The sequence below is a fragment of the Ciconia boyciana genome, chromosome 2, assembly GCF_034638445.1.
Source record: "Ciconia boyciana chromosome 2, ASM3463844v1, whole genome shotgun sequence".
NCBI classification, from domain to species: Eukaryota; Metazoa; Chordata; class Aves; order Ciconiiformes; family Ciconiidae; genus Ciconia; species Ciconia boyciana.
The window spans coordinates 4,449,750-4,469,310 of NC_132935.1; the positions used below are offsets into that span (position 1 = coordinate 4,449,750).

At 40.3% G+C, this 19,561-nt stretch overlaps 1 protein-coding gene across 2 annotated transcripts in view; it reads right to left on the reverse strand.

Moving 5' to 3' along the window:
* Window positions 1-2,139: 2,139 nt before the first annotated feature.
* The window catches only part of DENND3 (DENN domain containing 3), a 40,375-nt gene continuing 22,953 nt past the window's right edge, over window positions 2,140-19,561 (reverse strand). For both annotated transcript variants that reach the window (XM_072851819.1, XM_072851820.1), the window contains 13 exons: window positions 17,378-17,481; window positions 16,883-17,064; window positions 15,725-16,246; window positions 14,175-14,437; window positions 13,446-13,616; window positions 13,026-13,155; window positions 12,442-12,549; window positions 11,072-11,211; window positions 9,665-9,825; window positions 7,877-8,010; window positions 6,722-6,837; window positions 6,455-6,592; window positions 2,140-3,666 (listed from right to left, as the gene is read on the reverse strand). In XM_072851819.1, coding sequence (XP_072707920.1) covers window positions 3,466-3,666; window positions 6,455-6,592; window positions 6,722-6,837; window positions 7,877-8,010; window positions 9,665-9,825; window positions 11,072-11,211; window positions 12,442-12,549; window positions 13,026-13,155; window positions 13,446-13,616; window positions 14,175-14,437; window positions 15,725-16,246; window positions 16,883-17,064; window positions 17,378-17,481 — 2,370 coding nt within the window. In that variant the 3' untranslated portion in view covers window positions 2,140-3,465. The remainder of the gene's footprint in view (window positions 3,667-6,454; window positions 6,593-6,721; window positions 6,838-7,876; window positions 8,011-9,664; window positions 9,826-11,071; window positions 11,212-12,441; window positions 12,550-13,025; window positions 13,156-13,445; window positions 13,617-14,174; window positions 14,438-15,724; window positions 16,247-16,882; window positions 17,065-17,377; window positions 17,482-19,561) is intronic.

Below are 19,561 nucleotides of genomic sequence, written 5' to 3' on the forward strand. Positions count from 1 at the left end.
TGGCAGCATGTTCCCATCGGAGCTCTGTCTGGGAAGCTGCGTCAGTCGTGGTGGGTGCAGAGCTTAGAGAGGCCACGGCTTTCTGCCGGGTGGACACCATTGCTCCTTGGTCGAGCTGGCAGAGCTTCAGTGCCCTTCCTGCATGCCTTCCATGCAAACTGCCATGCCATGCCCTTGCCAATGCACCATGCCCTGTCACTAGCGCTCCCTAAGGGCTTCTTTTATACTTGTGTGGGCTTGGCCACTGTTGCTCCTGTCCCCGCTCAGGTCTTCTCACCCACTGTGGTAAGAGCTGCAGGTTCCTGGTGGGTCTCTCTGCTCCCCTGAGGTTGCCCCAGTTCAGGAAACCAGGGAAAAATGAACAGCAAAAAGGAGTTGAACAAACATTAGCCTTGAACTTCAGCTGGCTTCCAAGGAATGGGAAACATTTCACAGAGGCAGAGCAGAAGGGGATGGTGGCACAGCTGGACTGGGGGAGGACCTCGCCAGAGGCTCATGTGGAGGCTGACTAACCCCAACAGCAGCTCAGTACTAGGGCAAGAGAGGGATCGAGTATGCTCAGACCCATCACTTACTGCATCTCTACTCCTGCCAGGGGCATCTTGCTGCTTGGAAGGACTTTGTCCCTTCTCTGGGGAGCAATTACTTGGAGACAGGCAGAGAGGAGCCTCTCTGGAGCATCTCTCAGAGCAAGGAAAGGAGAACAGACTGGCAGGGTGCAGGGCCTCTGTTGTCAGTAAGTTTATAAATATTTATAAAACTTCTGTTTTCTATTCACATAGCAACCTCTAAAGACTGTTTTGAGATTGAGACAATTTCAGGTAGAGCATAAAACTTGCCCACTGTTTGTCAGCCTGTTTTGAGCCCTGACAATCTGCTTTTTAACTGAAAGGCTCAACAAATGTTTTACAAAATCCAAGCCAACAAGCGCTACTATTTCTAGTCTCACAATTTGCAGGAGTCTTTGCTACGAGCCAACACAGCATCATGCTAAGTGTTACATGACCATAACCAGAAGAACAGTCTCTGCCTCAAACAGCTTGCTCCAGGGTGAAACAACAGCTGGACAGAGAGACAAATATACAGAAGTCATGAGCCAGTATCAGTCAGCAGAATCAGTGCGGGCTGCGCACTGGCACATAGACCTGGCAAGCTCTTGGTAGGCATCGTGGCAAAGAGGAGTTCTGAGGACGACTAGGGATGTGAGGATCCCTTCTCCTGTGAGAGAAGTAACTCCCTTCTCTACCACGAGAAGTAACTGAAAATCCACTGAAAATTGAAGAAAACCCCACAGCGCTGTTCCTGCAGGTTCATTTCCACAGCTGTAATGCTGGAGCAAAGCTGAAATGGTAAGTGAACACAGACCTGCGCTTCTCGTCACACCAGGTGAGACAAACCAACATGCCATTGTGCTCCTCAAGTCAGTTGAATTGGTATTGCTGGTCGTCCTGCTGTTGGGGATGGGTTAGTTTTCTTGAAGGATCTTTGCATCTCATGGTTTTGTCTGATGTGGTTAAACTCTTCTCCTGGTGTTCAACAGCTGCTATTAAAGAAAGCAGTGTTTTTAAAAAGGAGACATCTACTCAATAAATTATGTCCCTATTCAATAAATTACTTTGGAGTCTTCTATCAACAAAATTTACAAGCTTGAAAATGGACATTTGCTAGTTTTGTCATCTGACATTTTCACAAGCTGGGTACGAATCAGTTGAGAAGGCAAAACCAGGTTTAAAAGGTCTGGCAGGAATGAAAAATCAATGAAGGCAATGACAGGCAGGTGGCAGGTTGGTGTAGCTGGGTTCTTCTCTGCAGCAAGTGAAATGTCTTTAGCAGCACTTGTGTGTCTCTGTACAGAGAAATCTTTTAATTCAGTAAATAATTCGTTTCACTTACTACCACCAGCCAGACAGCTGCCAGGGGAGGAAATAAGGAACCTGAAAGTTACAGATGAGGGGCTCAAAGGAGGACACATTACCAACAGAAACTGGTTTTAGAAAGGAGAATATATAGAGAGAAAACCCCAGGCAATTACTCTCCCTAGAACACAGATAGGATGCAAGTCACTGCTAAAAATCATAACTTTTTGTACTGTGTATTGAGTTACACAAGAAAAAGAACACGGTACAAAGAGAGGCCAGAGTATCAATATAGTGTTTAATATTCTTAAATTGAAAAAAAAAAAAACAAACCCCAAACTAAAAAGGTAAAATTTCAGTTACCATCATATGATAAAACCTTTCATCAGCACATTGAAAGAGTTAGAAATATTACATGGAGTATATTTCCAGTAGTTTACACTTCTATTAGGCCTACAGTGTTTTATTTATTAACAAAAGTAGCAGCCCATTTCTTCCTTCTTTCCTATTTTAAATATTGTATTCCACTTTACTCAGCACTGACACAGATAAAACTATTCTGCATAGATTTATTGTTTTACTTGTAGATAATTGTCATCAATAGAAAAAACAATGTACATCAGGAAGTGAGTAGGCAATGCTGCTCAAGACAATCCCCTAGATTGCAACCTGATGATGCTTGCTTCAGTAATTAAGGAGTAGTTTGATGAGTTGGCAGAACTTAAAAATTAAGCAGGTTCTACCCAAAATAACAGCAGTTCCTCTGATTACAGAAATGACGACTGAAGGGAGGAGTGGCAGAGGTTTGTTTGCACAGTAACTGAAAGGTTGCTTCCAAAAGCAAGTATAATATATATGGAAATTAAATAAAGTGCTTCAGAAGAAAAAAAAGTCAGTTTCACAAACTGTTACAAATGCCAAGTGCTGTGCATTGTTTTTAAAGGAAAAACAAGTTTAAAACAGTCATTAAGAATATCCAAGTATCTTGTTTCACCAGCAGGGAGCTTTCAGTGCTATCAGGGAGAGCCTGTCTGTGTCTATATTTTAAATAATACAGCACCATAAATATACATACAGGGATAATGGACAGTCTTCCCAGCTAAATCTAGCTGCTAGTTCAGAAAGATATTCAGCATTTACAGTAATTCCATAAATCCAACAAACACACTTAGTTTTTTCTTTTTGGTGACCATTTCCAGCTATTACAGGCTGTAAAGACAGTATTAAATCCCACTTTTCAGGCAACCCATGCGCTGCCCAGAAAGAGCTCCAGTGGAATTACTGAGCTGGCTTCAGCGCTCTCAATGCAACCTGCACCACGCAGTCTGGCCTATAACCCTGACCCTTCACAACAACACACGTCAAGTTTAAAGCCACTGACCCCTCTATTCACGTTTCCGTTTATCAAACATGCAGGAGTGGTACAAGGTGCAAGGAGAGATTCATTTCTATTTCCATGTTCTACAACAATGTAGGGACTAAAATAACTCAATAAATACAAAACAATAACACTGACAGGTGGTTGAAATATATGCAAAATACTGGAGTAAACACAGCCTGAGGTCTTCACTTTTTTCCAGCACAGGTAGACATCTTTTGAATAGCTTAACTACTCAGCTTTCCAAATGGCAATCTTCCCTTCTTCCTTTCCGGAGCCGCTGAGGACATATCTATCCTCTGCCGAGCACAGCGCCTTTACTGTATCGGCATGACCAACCAACTCTTTCTCCACAGTCTTCTTCTCAGCACTGATCACGTAGATCTTCCCCTTGCTTTTGCCTTGCGATCTTCCACTGCTGCCAACCCACATCTGGAGGAAAAACAAAACAAAACCAAACTACAATCATTTTCAGTACTTTACATTTCAGTCTAGGATGCAGTTGAGGAGTTTTACATGCCACATTGATATGGTGAGGGCTCTCTCTTGCTAGGCTGGAAAAGGCAAACACTGAAAATTTCCTATATATCTCTCTCTATCTGTTGGAGTTCATGTCTCTCTCTCTCTCGCACTCCCTGATACTCCTCAACCTACTCGCCTGCTGCCGGAGCTCTGCCACTAAGCAGAGGAGTTCCTCTACCTGGGCACACCTCCCACAGGTCTGCTCACTACAGCCATCCGGTACCGGCATAAGAGCAGGGTGGCATGCTGCTGGGTGGCAGCATGTTCCCATCAGAGCTCTGTCTGGGAAGCTGCATCAGTCGTGGTGGGTGCAGAGCTTAGAGAGGCCATGGCTTTCTGCCGGGTGGATACCATTGCTCCCTGGTTGAGCTGGCAGAGTTACAGTGCCCTTCCTGCGCACCAACTGCCACGTGTACTGCCACACTGCAGCCTGGTCACGGCACTCCCCAGGGGCTTCTTCTGTGGGGGGACTTGGCTGCTGTTGCTCCTGGCCCCACCCAAGTCTCCTCACCCACTGTCACACAAGCTGCGGCCTCCTGCCGGGTCTCTCTGCTCCCCTAAGGTTCCCTCGGTTCAGGAAACCCCCCTGTGCACCACGCTCGAGCACTCTGCTGCCAATCCTGCCAGCACTGGAGCTGCTCACCTCGGTGACTCGACTTGCCTTTGGTTCCACAGACCCAGGGCAGAGAACAAGACAGAAGGTGTCACTTTACCACTATATAAACCACAGCATACCCGTATCTTGAGTGCTGTGTGCAGTTCTGCTCTCTGCACTGCAAAAGCAGAGAAAATCCAGGGAAGAGTAACTAAAACTATCAAGAGAAAGGAACAGCTGTCATATGAGCAAAGATGGAAAAAGCCAGGACTTAGGCTGGAGAGAAAGCAGCTAAGGAGGGATCACATTAAGGTTTACAAAATCACAAAAGTGCAGATAAGCAGAATATAGAACCATTGTTCAACACATCCCACAATTAGAGAAGTAAGGGACACGTGGAAACCAGTAAGAGTTCAGTTTCACTTAGAAGAAAGTACTTCTCTGTACATGGCTGGCAGTGAACTTCTGGAACCTGCTGCGACAGGAAACTGTGGCACCAGCAAGTTCAGAATGAAATCAGATCCACAGAGACTGCATCCAAAAATAGATAATAAAAGACTGAGGCAGAGGTGTACAGTTTAGTACCCCTAAACAAGAACCATGGACAGTGAGGGAGCTTAAGGGGAATGGACTGCAGACACAGGCCAGGTTCACACACTCTCCCTAGCATTGCTATTGCCACCGTCAGAGGCAGAATATGGGGTCAGCTGCATCTGGTCTGACCCAGCAGAAAACAGCTGTGGTCTTCTTGTGCGTAGTTTGGTACAGGGTAAGTACCCACCGTTGTGTACTAATAACGCTTGCCAGCCAGAAAGCATCTTATTTCAGATAGACCCATTATGCGATTCGTATTGTCTCAGGTTTCTTACAGACAAACAATGGCTTGTTTTTAATTAAAGCACTTAAAAGCAAGCCTGTGGCAGACAACCCTATCAATGTTGTCGGTAGCCTTTACCATGCTGCAAGTTCATTCTCAGTACTGTAATGCTGTGTAAAAGAGGAGTATGGGTGCTCCAGCTACTACAACGGGCTCCAGACTCCCCCTCGGACAACCAAGGCTGCCAAGCTGTTGGCAGGCTGAAAGATGGTGCATTGAACACTCAAGTTCAGGGGATGGATTAAACAGCGATATTTTCCAGTTGTTCCTTTTGTATCAATGAGTTGGACTACAATGTTAGTTAACGTGGAGCTGAGCGAGTAATAAGTGGAAGAGAAAACTAACAAAGTTTTTAAGTAGAACAAAAGAGAGCTTAATGCCTTGGGGTTTCCAAACAATCCTCTAACTCCCTTAAAACAGGGGTTAAATATATTCATCTCTACTTTGGGGATGCATATCTCAAGGTTTTTCCATTTTGGTTCACAAATCTAACCACAGTCTGAATACACAGAAAGCTTCCCTGTTTCATGAGGCACTTCACGAAAAAGGTCATTTTTGAGGAAGGAAGGAGAGAAAATCTGAGAAAAAGATTCAGAAAGTTGCTTTCCTGATAGATATATATTACCTATTAATTTGCAAATTAATCCTAAACCTGTCCATGTGGTATTACAACTACAGTCATTTGCACAGCTACTGATACCATGCAGAAAGAGCAGGTATGCAGCCTGAGGCCAATAATGACAGGGACACAAGATGCTAAGGTAGGAAGCCATTGGCTCCTTTGGTCTCTGCTGAGTTAGGAATGTGGTAACTAAACAAGAAACAAGTCATCTACAAAAATAGGCCAGCTAATTGGTATTTATTGTTTGTCTATTAACCTTTTCCAAGGCTTAGTCTTAGGAGCCCTGAGCTTAAAATATCAAGGGACCTAAACTTTCAATTTCTACGGTTCCCTGAAAATGTCAATGGCTAATAAAAGTCACCATGCATTTAATTACTGATGAGGCTTTTAGCTTGGCATGCATTTTGGGGTATACCTGTAACAGCCAGTTGTGTTGGGCAGTCATTAGCTTCTCTGATTTCAAAGAGGAATCAACGTTTCAAACCAGTACATATGCAAACACCCAGTAAGGAAGCTAACCAATGACAGCCCATGAGAGCTGCAAACAAACAAAACTTTAGTAAAGAATTCCCCAACAGGTAAAAACAGTCCAAACGCTTCTCACCTGATTTTTAACTCTTATCATACAAGTAATCTCAGAGCAATCTTGAAGATGAATCTTTTGAGGTGTACTTGTAAAGTCTCTGGTGTTCCAAATATACAGGTCACTACTCCCTGAATAAGATGCCCACACTTCATCTCTCTAAAGCACAGAAAGATATGTTTAATATGAGCACTGCTGACAGGAAGTATATTGTGATAAGTAACTATGTCTTGTAATGCAACACAGTCATGCTTCGTTTAAACTCTATTAACAGTTTAAATATAATACCTCAGGAAAGAGCTGGAAGCAGAGAAAATAGGAACACACATCCTTCAGGTGATGCTCAATTTTCATTTGTAGTCGAAATTCATAAGTAGACACTACAAGTATGCAACTTCCAGTACCTCCAATATTAAAGATAAAGAGTTAGTATCAGAAATGCCTACTTCCTCCATCTCTATAAACCATGGAGAAAAAAGGCAAAATAAAATGGATGCATCTAACAACTGTCTTGTTTCTCAGTCAACAGTGAAATCTTTGAGGTACTTCTTCCTGCTTTTCACAGTATCTATTTTTTAGATCTGCTCTTTCTCCAAACACTAGTCGCTATTCTGTAGCGCATACATCTGTTAGTTAAGAGTCCAAAAATGATGAGAGGAGGGGAAACAAACTCCTTAAAATTAGGACATCTCATACCTAGGTTCTGAAATACACAATTATTTTCATCTATAGAACTGAGATCAAGTGTCTGCGCTACGAAGTTAACAGGGCTGAATCCTTACCCACCACAGCACTGGCAGCATTGCTACTGCTCACAGCAGGGCCAGGAATTTCCCAAGGCTTTAGCTGCTGTTCTGTTAAGATGTGTTTGGATCCAGGCTCTTGTGTATGGCAGTACTGAGAATCAGTGCAAAATCCGTGAATCTGTCGCCATTTATGAAACAACTTCAAGAAGATCTTTTACCCTAGCACAACGCTTTACTTAATTCATCTAAACTCCTACAGAGGGGATGACATTTCTAGAAGCGGCCAAAATGCAAGTCTGGGGATTACCAAGTCAGACCAATACCCTAAAATCTAGCTGCAATACCAAACGCAATTTGCAACCACTGTTGCCCCTCTAAACTTTAAAAGGACTTTCTCAAAGTTTTCCATTCCAATTTACAGGCATCACCAGGAGAGGTCAGTCAAATACAGTGTAGCCAGAAGTCACATCTTGCAGCAGGGGCAATACCTCCAGGAGTGATCCAAGCTAGCCATCTCTATGTCTTTTGGAGGCCTTACCTACAGAAGGCTGCTTAAACAGACTAAGTGGAGAATGGGGGAAGAACATCACATATACATAACTCTGAGTTTGAGATTAATGTATTGTTCTGTCTAATAAAACAGTGTATTATGTGAACATGTAATTTTTTTTTTTAATTATTTGAGGAATGAACTTACAGCACCACAGCTGGTCATTATGAAGCTTGATAGAAGTGAGATTTTGGCAGGGCAGCTGAAAGACACGGTTAACTTTCAGAGTGCTGATGTTCCAAGCAATCACTGTTCCATCTAAACTGCTTGAGTACGCTTCACTGTTGGTACAGATTAAAAAAATAATAAAAATAGTAAAGTGTACATTCATGTTCAGAACAGAGTGCATACACAGAAGAGACTTACTTGCAAAATAACCAATTTTACAGTAAGCCAAATTAATGTTGTTCATTTCAGAGACTGGAAGAGTAAAGCACAGTAACTATTTCCAACAGAAAATGGACTGAAGTCCAAAGCCTTCCAGGACAGATACTATCATTATTTTAATAGCAAACAATTAGACTGGTTCAATTCTTTTAAACAAGGTGACCAGAGTCTTGAGTGGACAGGAACATGTCCATCCTGTGCCCACCAAGATGCCTAGGGAAGGATCTAAACTTTTTTCTTTAGTTCTATTCTAGAACTCTATTCTAGGTAGCTGGCTCTAGACAGCTGAAAGTGCATTTAAGCAACCAACAGCTCTGGGTTGCAGCCAGGCATCCACCTTTCAAGCTGCTTATGTCTCCTATTGGAACAAAAGTATTCTAATTCTAGTACAGATATTTTTTTCTTCTTCTTAAGATTATACTTTACAAACTCTGTATCACTGGAAACACTGCACACTAATTCAGAGCTCTAAGTGAACTACGGCATGCATTACATCATGCATGAGGAGTTAAGTACAACAAAAACTTTCCCTGTAATTCTCCTGCACACTGTTGCCTGTTGGATTTTCTCTCTTTTTCTCTCAAGTTCGGACAAAAATACCTCAAAACTGTTTTTCTTTGCTACTGCACCTGAGAAAACAAATTATACTATCCCCCTTTTTTTTTATTACCTTTAACATTTGTTGTCTTCAGATGAGAAAACCTTTTTCAGAAGGTTCCAACAATACCTAAGCAAATTCTCCCTGAAACCCATTTACGCCTGCTGCACCACTGGCAGAGCTATGGCTGACGTCTGGTCTGGCCTAGGAGCTGCTGCTCCCATAGGAAGACAGCAGGTTAAGGCCTCCAGCCAACACTCTTCCCAGTGCTACCAAAAGATCAAAAGCATTTTGCCTGAACAAAACAACAAATGTATTATTTTTTACAAACAGGAAGAAAAAAAAATCCAGAAGCATGCTGTAAACATCTAGTCGATGGTGTGCTTAAACCAAAAATGAAGTGGTCTTTAAACCGCATCTGTATTAATTCATCAATGGATGCTGCCAATTCCTGGCTGCTCTCATCCTCGTCCAGAAAAGCATTCCTTTATCCTCTTTGTTCCAAAGTACATAATGCTCTTTCTTTAAAAAGGAAATTCTTAGGTTACCATATACAATATGGGAGCTACAAAAACGGGCTAAATGAAGGCTTATGTTAGCAGGATAAGCCCTCCTCGTTTAAAACAATAAATTATTTCCAACATCTAGGAAAACCAGTCACTGGTTTCCTATATGGGCTCCTTTTCCTTGAGCACAAGTTAACTTTTTGCCTTTGTTTCAGTCAAATAATTAAAGCACAATACTGTATCACTTGGATCTTTAACTAGTCCTCTGCTCACTGTGGGCCAAATTCTCTAGACTGGTAAATACTGTTCTAGCTACCTAAAATAGCTTTCTATTTAACCACAGAAAGATTCTCTGCATGTCCATGACTCTTCTAGGGGTACAGATGTCCTTCATATTTGCTTGTATATGTATTTTTAAGAAGAAAACTTTGTAATTAAGTATACCTGGGTATTCCATTCTTCTTTTCCACAATGATGTCTGTAACATCAGAACGATGATCATTTAGTTGCTTATTACAAGACATACTGTGGGTGTTGATTATATAAATAATGGAGTCTTGAGAACCGATCCACACTTGACTCTGTTCTACCATGATCATACAAGTCTGGGGAGAAAAAGCAGGATTAAATAAAATCTAGAAGAAAAATCACTCTCTAATGTAACATGGAAAAAGGCTGTACTAAGATGCTACAGTTTTCTGGTGATTACAGTAAGAGATCAAGACTCGGCGCTCCAGTATTCTATCCTTTGCTCTGCTCTATAAATAATGAGAGAGGATAGATCTCTTTGCTGAGTTTATCCTTCAGAAAATAGGATTAATAATGTATCTTGGTAACTGACTCAAAGCTGTGTTTCCTGGCCCAAACAGAGTAAACGTTACAAAGGGCATCAGGGGAAACCCCAGAAGTTAGTGTATTTCTCTCTTCTGAATTGGAAACTGTCCTAACCATCTGATATAAACATACTTCCTACTTCAGTTAGAAGTGGTGTCTAAGAAAATACTGTCTTCTCCTCTACTGTCTGTGGAACGTCCTTCCCTCATTCAGAAGCTCTTCATTTCTCTCCCTCCTGAGTCCCATCAGTTTCAAACTTTCCTCCTCTTTTCTTTCTCTTTTTTAGAATAGGTCAGTATCTGACTCTTCTCCTGGATTTCCATCTTGCCTCCACCCAGCCCTTCACTATCAGCTTTACCTCTCCCTTTTTGACTCTCTCCCACACTCATCCACAGTGATGTTTCTCAGCTTTCACACAAGTGACCTATCCAATCCCTCTTCCTGCATGTTCTCTCTACTGCATGTTTTTCACTCAGTCTGCAGCTCTGGTTCAGCTTCCCCTTTCATGGAGAGTTATTCTTTTCAGGTGGTCTTTCACAAGCAACTCTCTTTAACCTGCTGGTTGAGTCATCTTCTTTTAGAGCACTAGCTCTCTTTCAATATCATCCACCTGGTTTCCTTACACCTTTCTCCAATTTCCACTTCTTCAGCACAAGTGACTTTTCATCCATTCTTACGGTTCATCTCATCTTCTCTTTATATTGATTCTCTCCATTATTCTTTCTCCTCAACTGTTTCAAACCCACCTTCCTGCCCCAAGAAGCCATGCCGTTAGGCCAGCAGGCCCTCCTGATAGCCAATCTATCACTTCCCACCAGTTGACTTGTTTCATTATGAATCCATTTTCTCTCCTTTCTGTTTTTCTCAAAAATCTCAATTTCTCCAAGTTAACTGAAGCCCAGACAACTCAAGTGTCTTTCTGCAACTTTTAAGGAATGACAGTGATTCAGGGTCATACAGGCTATAGCAACAAAAACACCGAGCTAAAGCAGCAATTGTGATACGTGTCAGTCTTACCAGTTTAGAGCGGCCCATTTTGAAACAGTGCTGTTGAATAGACCAGGTAGATGCATCAAAGACCACCACTTTCCCCTCATTTAAAGCACACCATAGTTTCGGATGAGCATTGCCAGGTCTTTCTGAAGGGTCAAGATGCCCTAGAAATGAAGCAGAGAAGATGAGAGAGGTAAAAGAAAATAAACCACTTTTGAAATGTGTGGGAAAACCATTATTAGGCAGAGCAGCTTTCTAACAAAACGCATCTGTGTTCTGGAACTTACATCACCAGTTAATGAATAACACAGTTTTCACAATGAATTTGTGCTCATTCTCATCTATTTGTTGAGCTCGCCTTATGGTTTAATCTTACACTTCAAAGTTATTCAGAGCAGAGATAATCTTTTTCATTGATGACCAAGTACTTAAGCTAACTGGGATTGCAGGAAGGCTTTTAAGCCCTATGAAATACACCTAATAAATCCACTCCTTCTATCTGCTCCGTTAGAGCTCCACTTAGAAGTCTCATACTACAAAGAAAGAAAAGCACCACTGAACTCACCACCACCCACCCACCCACATACAATTGCTCCTGCCCACTTTCTTAACTTTGAATTCCACTAACTTTCCCCTTTTGTCTCAAATTGCTCAAATACTAGGAATTACATATGAGCTTACATCAGAAGACTAGTAAGGTTATGAAGTTGAGTTAGGAATTTCCAGAATTAACATATCTGCTACCTAAATTCATGCCCATTGCACACAGTCCTTAACCTTTCTTTTTTTTTTTTTCTCCAATACTTTTTGAATTAGTCAGATATAAATGTGCCAAGTATCACACAAAAGCTCACAAGGAAATTGATAACGCTTTCTTCAGGGATGGACTCAAATTACATGCGATGAATAGTACATTAGATCACATATTATACAGTGAGAGTTACGGGCATATAGGTCTGGCTGGGATTTCAAGAGGTGGTACACTGTTCCCTGCACTGTGGTTCAACCAAACACCCCCATATGACCCTACTGAAAAATAAAAAAATAACAATTAATATTGATCAATGGTGGAGCATCATTCATCCACCCTGCTCAATAAATGAAGCAGAAATCTTAAAGGGAAATTGGCACATTAACACATAATTGAAGTCTATTATAAGGCATATACACACAGGAAGACAAATTAAGACTGTGAAAGCTATGCCTTGGAGTATCTTAATATGCAATATTACCGTTCTTTTTTAATGATTTGCTGTTTTAGTATTCAACACACAACGAAAGCATGTCAGAATGTGAACAAAATCAGGCAGTCATAATACCAGGTGTTATGAGATAACATGCTTTATAGGCTAATTAAAGCTGGGCTAACAAAAGCAAGCAATACATCACCTTACCTGGCGTATAAAGCAAGACATCTATTGCCTGTGGAAATGTCTCACCAGCTGAGGGGTTGATCTTGTGCTTTAATGTCTCTGAAGTTGTTTTGGGGACCATCATAGGCCCTAAAATAGATTTTTAAAAGGTCATGAAGTGCATGCTTAAGCCTGAAATAGATCTATAATTCTTATGAAATAATAATTCTGCACCATTTATTCACATTTCTCACTTTTCCTTCCCTCTAGCCTTAGCTGACTAGGAGAGCCCAAACACCATTTGTATGAGTTCTGGTAGCAGAAGCATGCATACAACACCCAAGCAGTCGAAACAACCAAGCAGCAGCCAACAGGGAGACAGACATGTCAACTAAGGTTCTGATGCACAGAACACACACACACAAAAAACCCCCCAAAAACCAAAAAAACAACCCCTAAGCTTTCTATAAATACTATTTAATAAACTACATCTGTGAAAGTGCAATCAGACTAACACCTTTTCGTATTTCTACAGATAATCAGTTTGAAAACCGGAATATAAACAGAAAGAGCTGAGACAGATGATGCAACAACAGCAGGCTTTGTAGCATTGCTATGTGACTGACCTTCATTTTTCATCCTGTCAAAATAAGACAGTTTAGAGGCTGCATATATGGTTTTGGAGGACTGCAGGGCACCAACCACAGCATCCATCAGGAGAACATTTGTCAGTGCTTGCTGAATATACTGAGGATCCTAAAGACAAAAGTCCTACTGTAGTTTATCTGTTGCTCATTATTCTCACAAGTCTCTGTGTTCAACAATCACAATGCATGTCATGCTTAGCACAAGCAACTAGCCAGTTGCTGCCCTGCAGCATAATTCATACTACTTGCAGTCAAACCCCAAAAATTCAAAATTCATTCAAACAACATTAATTCAACAAAATTCATTCAGCAAAACTCATTCAAAGCACGAATTATTTAGAACAGAAACAGAAAGCACATACTTCATAGTTAGTTGGTTAGAAATTCCCATATTTATACCTTGTGATCATCCGCCATTTTCTTTCCAGCCCACATTTCTTTCACTATCAGGTACCAGAGATCACACTCAGTTTTAAGGTTAGCTTCAAAGACTTCTTTTTTAGATAATGTTTTAATCCTCAGAGTAGGTATTCTCAAAAGAAGGAAAGCTACAGTCGTGCTTTTAACATCCTGGAAATGTAGGAAAACAAAGAAAGCAAGGAAGATACAACATGCAATCACAGATAAGGTGCAGTACTCATCCTACAGGGCAACTTTCTCTATTTATAACTACAGCTAATGATTTCAATTGTCCATACACACCATTAAGCAGAGATGGTTTTATGAAAATAAGTTTCAAACAACATCATACAGACTTCACTACATAGTGGGTACAAGCTGGCTCGCTGATACCACAGTCAAATAAGCACACTTAATGCTCATGTTATTAAACTTCTCTAGCTCTATATCCCATGTGCTGTGCTTTGCACCCTTCTGTACATCTAGAGGTTATGACCTCTAGATTTTTATTCTATGTCATCCTAGCACCTAGCAAACTGTACTACATCAGCCCTGAAATTCTTGGGCCAAAGACCCAGAATTTTATCTAATCACTCATAAGTTACTGACTTCAGAGGTGTTTCCTACACTCCTTACTGAAACTTTAAGTTGAGAGGCAGATCTCTACAGAATGGAACACGGCCTATATCCTTACGCATGCAAGAGAACAAGAAGTTACTTGATGCTCACCTCTATATCCCTGAAAGCAGCAATTTGGACATAGCCAGGACGTCCTCCTTCAGTCAAAAGGAACAAGCGCTTTTGGGTCAGAGCTATTTTTCCTACACCATAGTTAGTTTTAACTGAGCAAGATAACTTGTAGACACATTCATTTTTATCTAGATGCTCTATTACTGTTGGTGGCAGATTCACCTCTTGAGCTTCTGCTTCAGTTTCTTTCCAGTAGTTGTAGAAATCTCTGAATGTTTCAGGATCGATTTGTTTCTGATGTCCTAAAAATTTTTTAAAACTTGTTTATTGTGAGAAACGATTATACAGATTTGCACAGAAAGATAGCTTTAAAAGACACTAACTTTCAAATTGTGCCTCTAACAGCATAATGGGTAAGCGAGGTGCAAAAACTACCAAAAAATAGGCCTGGAAAACCATTAAGAGACAAAATTCTTCTCTTGATGTAGAAAGATGCCTCTGCAGTTAGCCTAGGCCATAGGTCCCATGCATCTGGCATCCTCCCTTCCACGCTACTGTACAGAGGGAGGGAGCAAACACTGTGCCAGTCTTGCCTTTTTAAGTTCATGCCAAAAATCCAATCAGCCAGTGGGAAAGGATTTGTACTTCCTACTAAACTGAACTCTTTTAATTATGACTTTCCAGTTCTTTATTCTATTGAATGCTACTATATCACATACTTACCAACCTGGGATAAAAGCTAAAGTTATAACAGTTAAAGACTTCAGCAATAGGTATTCTAAGTAATTAATTATTCTATGAATTCAAGTGTTTGAACAGCAGAATCTCAAACAAACACAAATTCTTGTGAGATGTATGCTACCTCTGGCTTCAGAAAGTCTTGCTATAATCTTGCTATTTTGACCAATGTTTAATCCTTTGTGGCCACAAAATATAACAGTTACCAGAGTAACTAGGCACAGAAAGAGAACTGAATAGTATTTTATAAAAGCACTCTCAAACTATGTTTTTAGAAATCAATCACAAGATTCAGATCTCATTCAGGAGAGAAGAAAGTTCTCTCGAATAAAAACGTAACCTCTCCTTTTGCTATGATGTCCATCCAAGAGGAGTTTTGTTAGGTTTTTTTTTAGTATTTTTCACAGACTGACACCTTGCCATGTTACTAAGTGGTTTTACAACACAGAGGTATTTTCCATAGCAACTAGGACACTTTCGTATTCACTCTAGTCATGATCTAAGCCAAAGCAGGACTGCATACCATCAGATCACAAAACTACCTCCCCTACACAACCTGAAAAATTGTAAATTGTGTGCCCAAATGTAAGTAGATTCCTTGTCTTTACTGTGGATGCAAGTATAGACATTCTTGTATACATTAAATCTGTTCTCTGTAATTATCCTAATTAAATAAAATTGTCCATAAAGCTCACATATTGTGAGTTTTTAGAGGCCCAGAAAATGTTGAATAATAATTAAAAAGAAAAACAACTGGAGACAAAAAATTTATTTTGGTTCATAAAAAGAAACGGTTTGAAATTGTCATTGCACCAGTGTAGATGGTCGCTAAAAATGTATCTTGTACTCACCTACTGTTAGGGCATCAAATAACCGATGTATAGTGTCTATATCTTTGACAATCCCAGATTCCTGGATTCGCTTCACAAAATCATCCAGTTGCATGTGTGTTTTTGGCAATTCAAAATTTTTTACATGGTCATCTATTTTCGCAACTTCTCTTTGTTTTTCCATCACTCGACTTATCAGCTTCTTCAGCTCAGGTTTGCGGTCTGCTTGAGAACGCTCAGAAGGAGGCATGGTTTCCACTATTTTTCTTACAAGATCAGTAGGGAAAATTCTTAAGTCTGTTTTATCTAGGTTCTGAAAGTCAGAAAGTGCATTTAGTAGTTTCCCTTGCATCAAGCTAATAAGCCCCCGGAGGTAGAAGTACCTTGCCAGCAATGCTGAGTTATCAGGTGGTAAGGTATTTATAGCTTTGCTGAGATGGTTGAAGAAGTCTGTATAGTAGGAATGAACACACTGGAACATCAGAGGAAAGTGAATTTCTGGGATTTTGAACGTACTAATTGATTTGGAGGGCATTTTTACAGCTAAAAATAAAACAAAACAAAAAATACATTGATTAGTGTAAGCAGTGCATAAAAGTGCTAGTATCTTCACAACCAGCCATGCTACAAACTACAAAAAGAATCCCCATCAGAGCAACAAGCAATTACATGGCATGAAATTCAAGTAAGATTACAGTTGTGCTAGGGACACAAATATATTTCTATGTCCATCGTCCTTATTATCAGAATATTCCCTAATCTGATAATATCAATTCTGGCAAAGGAAACAAAAAAAAAAAGGAAAAAAACCCCACAAACCATGCAGTTTCTATAGGACTTGCTTTGTTAAATACTGATAAGCCTAAGCCTACGTTTAAAGGTAGTGGAGAACTGGACATAAGGTGGGTGAGGACTGAACATGATTACTGACTCAGGAAGCAATTCTACAATATCAATCCTACTGTGACCAATCAGTCTTTTGTGGTACAGCAAAACTTACAGCAGGCTACAGACCGATTTAACATGCAAGGAGAAGCACAGACAGACCTCAGTTCAAAATGACCCAGCTCACCATTTCTTTCCAGCATCTGACACTGTTTCTGTGAAAATTATTCAGTGATGTCACCCATCAAGACAACAGAAAAGACACTGTATTTGTTCAACCCATTCTTTGCTTACCAACGCCTGTATCTATTCTTCGAAGTGAGGAATTTCTAGTAGGGCCCTCTGGCAGCTTGATATCTTGCAGATTAGGCATACTGATTACCATACGCCTACTAATCATGTACTGTGGATTAAATTGTTTAGAAGCCATTTTCTCCATAGTCAGTCTTCTCGGGGTATGAAACATCAAGTTTAATCTGACAAAAAAAAAAAAAAAAATACAACTAGTTTTAAAATTCAGTATACATATACACTAAATTACGACTTGATTTTATTTTCTTTCTGTATAATAGTAGTAAATTACAATTATAGTACCAATTTACAATTTCAACAGCCATGGCTGGACACGTTCATACCACGCTTTTACAGTAATCTTAATAAAATGGCCTATCAATTAGTCCTAATCTTATTCATAGATGACCTGATCTCATACCAATAGAGTCCAATGGACTTTTATCACTGATATCAACAGAAGATTCAAAACCAGAATAAGGAATGAGAAAACTTTACCTATCCTCTTCAGACTGGGTACTCAACTCAAGTCGAGCGAAAGCATCCATCTTTCTGTTCAGACGAGCTTTAAGAAAAGAGTGAAACATGTAGGTCTCTAAAACCTGTGAGACACAAACTGGTTAACTGTGGATCATTTACATATTACATTTTTATTAGCATGTTTAGCTCATTTTTATTACCGTTACATATGCCAAGCTGAGAACTTCCAATTTAGCAATCACAAAACCAAAAATATTCGAAAGCTTCAGTAACAGAAAACTAACTCAGTTTCCATTCCTTCTGTACTTTCATGATATTTGCTCAGTGGCAAACAGGAATCTCAGCCCGCCCGCCCTCCAAAACATGAAACCAAACAAAAAAAGAGAAATACTGAGCAAAACAGAGTTTTAGCTACTGAAGTTTAACAGTGTATTTTCTGCCTATAACTAAGTGCTGTTAATATCGTCTATGGTTTGGAATAGGAAGTTTGTGGCACTCTAAATTAACATTATGTCATCAAACTAAAAAGACAAGTGAGTCATCTTTTCTCCTAGTAACCCCCAAAATTGTTCCCTGCTCAGGTAATTATTGTGGTATCATGCAGAAATAATTTCTAAAAGGTCAAATTGCTACTTTTAGGATAGAGGACACCACAAAAAAATGTCAAGTGTGAATTAAAAGAAGTGGAAAGCTACCATCTCTCACCATTGCAAATTAAAACAAGATGAAAGCTAGGATTTGAGGCAATACAACATGTGTACTATATAAATGTTAGTTCTAGCACAGGGCTCTTTGCATTGTTTGAAATAAACAATTCAGAAAACTACTCCGTTCAGAAAATCAAATGCAAACTTCATCAGGAGATTAATATTATTATAACCACGAAACTTGTCTTTCTGTTTATACAACCTCCACCCTTTACAAACTTACTAACAGAAAGACACTTGTATCTTTGAATGTAACTATGAAAAATTACTTTGATTAATGATATATCCCAGAGGCTTGCCTAAACTACCCTTGTTAGTCCTGGACTGTATCACAGGCCAAAAAAAGTCCAAACAAACCCAATCCAAAAAACCCACTGATCAGACTTCAGTGCATTTCTATGATGTTTTTAAAAAGAAAATGAGAAAGATTCATGAGTAATCTAGGTACTCTGAAATTAACGGAAACATTTCACCAACAAATAGGTCATTCTTATTCAAGATGCCTCTTATCAATCCATTTGCAACATATCCTATAAAATGGCATCTACAAAAGCATTAGGATTTCTGCTTTTAAGTCTTTCTCCAGTAGATGGCATATTTTGTTGGCAATTGTACGTACAGGAGATGACAAGCTGCAGGAACTGAAAGGGTCCCTTCTAATGGTTTTTGGAGTTGTCTTAATATAATTCACTATTATATATATCACTATATATCACTAGTAACTACCCAAAGGATATTGAATGGCATTTATCTAGTTATCTGGAATCTAAATTATGCTTGTTAGAAGATTCAGAGAATCACAGAATCGTTTAGGTTGGAAAAGACCTTTAAGATCATCAAGTCCAACCGCTAACCTAGCACTGCCAAGTCCACCACTAAACCATGTCCCTAAGCACTGCATCTACATGTCTTAAATACCTCCAGGGATGACGACTCAACCACTTCCCTGGGCAGCCTGTTCCAATGCTTGACAACCCTTTCGGTGAAGACAGTATTCCTAATATCCAATCTAAACCTCCCCTGGCACAACTTGAGGCCATTTCCTCTTCTCCTATTGCTTGTTACTTGGGAGAAGAGACCAACACCCACTTCACTACAACCTCCTTTCAGGTAGTTGTAGAGCACGATAAGGTCTCCCCTCAGCCTCCTTTTCTCCAGCCTAAACAACCCCAGTTCCCTCAGCCGCTCCTCATAAGACTTGTTCTCCAGACCCTTCACCAGCTTCGTTGCCCTTCCTTGGACACGCTCCAGCACCTCAATGTCTCTCTTGTAGTGAGGGGCCCAAAACTGAACACAGTATTCGAGGTGCAGTCTCACCAGTGCCGAGTACAGGGGGATGATCACTTCTCTAGTCCTGCTGGCCACACTACTTCTGATACAAGCCAGGATGCCATTGGCCTTCTTGGCCACCTAGGCACACTGCCGGCTCATATTCAGCTGGCTATCGACCAACATTCGCAGGTCCTTTTCCGCCAGGCAGCTTTCCAGCCACTCT